General features: G+C 47.2%; 1 protein-coding gene across 1 annotated transcript in view; it reads left to right on the top strand.

Annotated features, from left to right (window-relative positions):
* The first annotated feature begins 2,291 nt into the window (after nucleotides 1-2,291).
* Nucleotides 2,292-3,420, top strand: part of LOC118427651 — a 3,970-nt gene continuing 2,841 nt past the window's right edge. Inside the window, exon 1 of the mRNA XM_035837544.1 lies at nucleotides 2,292-2,882. Coding sequence (XP_035693437.1) covers nucleotides 2,327-2,882 — 556 coding nt within the window. The 5' untranslated portion in view covers nucleotides 2,292-2,326. The remainder of the gene's footprint in view (nucleotides 2,883-3,420) is intronic.

Genomic DNA, 3,420 nt, shown 5'->3' with positions numbered 1-3,420 from the left:
CTGTCCAGAAAGTTTCCCAGTATTGAATGAAGGCAGCAAACATGGTAGGGCTGGAAGGAGGTCTGAGCCACACATCTCTGTTGGCAATGTTTGGCGTAACATCAGTTCAGTAAGCCGCCCAAGAAGCAGCAGTTTAAAAGAACACACCAGTCGAGAAGAGGACACAAGCCAAGCACACAACTTTCCTAACAGTCCGTCAAAAAACGGCTTGAGTGCTGGAGGGAGCCCACACAGAGTTAACAGGTTTGCAAGTGACCTAGCTGGAGATATCATCAACAATTCTCTATCCTCATTGCCTGAAAAGAGCGGAGAAAGTGGGATGACCCCACAGGGAAGGGGAGTGACCGACAAAAGGTCCACCTTCCGAAACATCTCGTGCACATCTGACACTGTCGTGACCAGAACTTCAACTCTGACTGAAGCTGGTATTTCGACAAAAATGACATCATCCCGACGAGGGAGTATGCCAAGCATATCCGAGGATCCTCTACCAGGTAGAAGAGGCAAGCGCCAAAGTTTACCGTGTACATTTTCAGATTCTCTTGTCGATACCCTAACTCCCGATGTACTGGAAGGTTGCCTACTGATGTCAAGAAACTCCATCACTGCCAGCTATGAAAAGATAGCTGAAGAAATGTCCAAAGACATTATCAATGCTGTTGCAGAACATCTTGTAGAACAAGAGGTGACCACACAACATGCTGCTGAGCACATTGCCCATAAGCTGTCCTCCTCCATTCTACAGGATGCCCTGGGTAGTGTGCACGAAAGTGTTGGCAAAGATGACCCTGTCCTGGATTTGGGTAACACTGTGGAAAAGTATGCAGAGAACGTGGTACAAGAAGTGCTGGACAATGTCCTGAACAGACCCAAGATTGCAGTGGATCTGTATGACGAGAGTCCAACCACAGATAGCAGTATCAGTATCATCAGCAGCTCAGAGTTACCTTCGCAGCAGTCCTCGGACAGTTTCTGTGAGGTGGCACACGATGACTTGAATCTCATGGGGTCTCTGGGCAGAGGTTGCCCATCCTGTGTGAGTTCCTCCAGCAGTATCAGTGTTATAAGCAATGGAGAAGTCTCGGGCACACACCACATAGAAAGATATTCTGAAGCCCTAGTGGAAGACATCTTAAATATTGCCAAGAAAGAAGCATTCTCAGGGGCCAAGAGTTCAAGTGTAGAGAACTTCTCAGAACAGGTGGTGACTGGAATCATCGGCTCAGTGTTGGAGGAATTACAGCCAAAGTTTCATGGGGGAGGTCTTTCCTTTGACTCCAAGTCGATACCCAGCTCTACTAGCAGCTTCGACGTGTTACACGAAAGGGATTCGAGATCGTCTAGTTCCAGGATATCAAGTTCCTCAGTGGAGAGGTGCACTTCATCTGATGATAGTGAAGAGGAGACGACTGTCGCCACTGGTCCTTTTGGGGTTGATGACCGGATGCAGTTTTCCACGAGCAGTGTGGAGATCGCGCATGACCTGTCACCGAGCTCTGACGTCAGCACCCCTACCAAACAAGGTCTTGTACATAGACAAGTATATGCCGGTATGGGAGACTCAGTCTTGAGCTCGGCTAGCAGTTTTGATATCCTCGGTAACACCCCGACACCCGAGGACCAGAAGTTCCCATTCAAGTCAGTAGGGGGCGTTGGGATGTATGAGCACGGCTCGAGTCCATCCAGTAGCAGCATAGGCATTGTCAGCCCAGAAGAGTGTACTGGGGCCGAACTTGGTAGCATCACAGCCAAAACTACATCCGTAGAGGAACTGTCCACAGTTCTGGCCAGCAACATTGTCCAGTCGGCTGTGGGGAGGTTCGTTACCAACGTGATGTCAGAGTCTATGATCAGCTCAACAGGAAGCATAGAGATCCTCAGTTCTCCTTCAATAGAAGAGTTAACGGAGGACCCAGGGCCGGGGTTGAAAATGCTTTCCTCAGTTTTTCGACTGGATACTGACAGATTCCCTTCCACAGAGTCGGAATACTCCTCTGCAAGCATAGCAGTCTTAGACACAGTAAGTGATAGTGGCATGGAGAATTCTTCCATCTCAAACCTGGCTGAATGTTTAACCCAGGATGTCATGGTTTCTGCCTTCGAAGAAACCTCCCATATGCGTGCCTCTAAATGGTCTTTGGGAAAACAACACGAGGTTTCTTCATCACTTGCTCAGGACATCCGCGGAACATGTGATGATGGTCAGTTAGTGCCAGCAATGTTAAGAGGTGAAGTATCTAGAACAGTTCCAAGCCTATTTGCCTTGGCAGGACGGGAAACCAGTCAGGATGAGTCAGGCCATGATGGCACCTCTCAACCTCAAGAAATGACCTCCAATAACGAAGCTGGTGACGAGACCTCCTCCATCAGTTCAGACGAATGCTCCACGTGGTATCCTCTTGAGGACATCACACTGACAAGTGACCTGCACACTGAAGCAGACAGCGGAATGCAAAATGTTTCAAACTTGGAGATGTTTGCGGACTGTATGGCCTGTGCCATTGTAACGACAGCATATTGTGCTGTCGGTGATCCCCAAAAGCCTGAAAATGGCCACACTCTCACTTCTCCAGAGGGTGGTAGTTTTTGCGCCGTAGGAGACATACCCAGTCCATGCAGTGTACAAAGTCAAGGCGAAGAATTGTTGCAGATTGGGAAAGAACCCTATCTCAGCCACGTCCCACCAGACTCGGATCACTTCTCATCACAAATCATTCCTTCAGGGGACGTTGACTTGTTGCGAACTTCTCAGAGATCACACTCGTTGCCAAGTATGAACAGTTTCTGTGAAAATGTTGCTTCTGATATTCTCAATCGTGCAATGGACTCTGTGCAGAGGCAGGCTGGAACAACAGCTGAAGGCAGGAGACCAATTGCCACAGGTACTGTATGACTCAATTAGTAAAACTACTGTCAAGGGACGTGAAATTTTCGATCTGATGTCTGAGAACAAAAAATGTTGTAGCATTGGTTTCCAACAAGATCTCCTAACGGGAGGTGCCCCAACACGGTACGCTTTTTCTTGCGCTCAAACTCATGGCGCTCCATCGCTAGTTGCCTGAGAGTGGTCAAATTTTGATGACTGAATTTTTTACACATAGATTTGAACAACATACTTGAATAAGAAATGCATTCATGTGGTTCATGGACCTTTCGCGCTGCATGTTACAAGCGGCAAACACTGTGAGACAATTTCGTGTATGTAACCTTCCAATTTTGTGCTACGCTGGAAAGTGTGCCTAACTCGGTACGCTTTTTTTTACATTTTGCTTTCTTCAGAAGTAAGTGGTAAATTTAAGTACACAGAAAAAAAATTAATAATATGATATTTTAGCTTTCTTTTGACAGTAAAATCGTGACTGTATGTACTTCTTGTCTCACATGAGGAAGGCTGTACCTAGAACAATCCAGCTGATGTTT

Source organism: Branchiostoma floridae, chromosome 12, assembly GCF_000003815.2.
Source record: "Branchiostoma floridae strain S238N-H82 chromosome 12, Bfl_VNyyK, whole genome shotgun sequence".
Taxonomy (NCBI): Eukaryota; Metazoa; Chordata; class Leptocardii; order Amphioxiformes; family Branchiostomatidae; genus Branchiostoma; species Branchiostoma floridae.
Note: the sequence above shows the minus strand (reverse complement) of the source record. Positions and strands in the feature narration are given on the sequence as shown.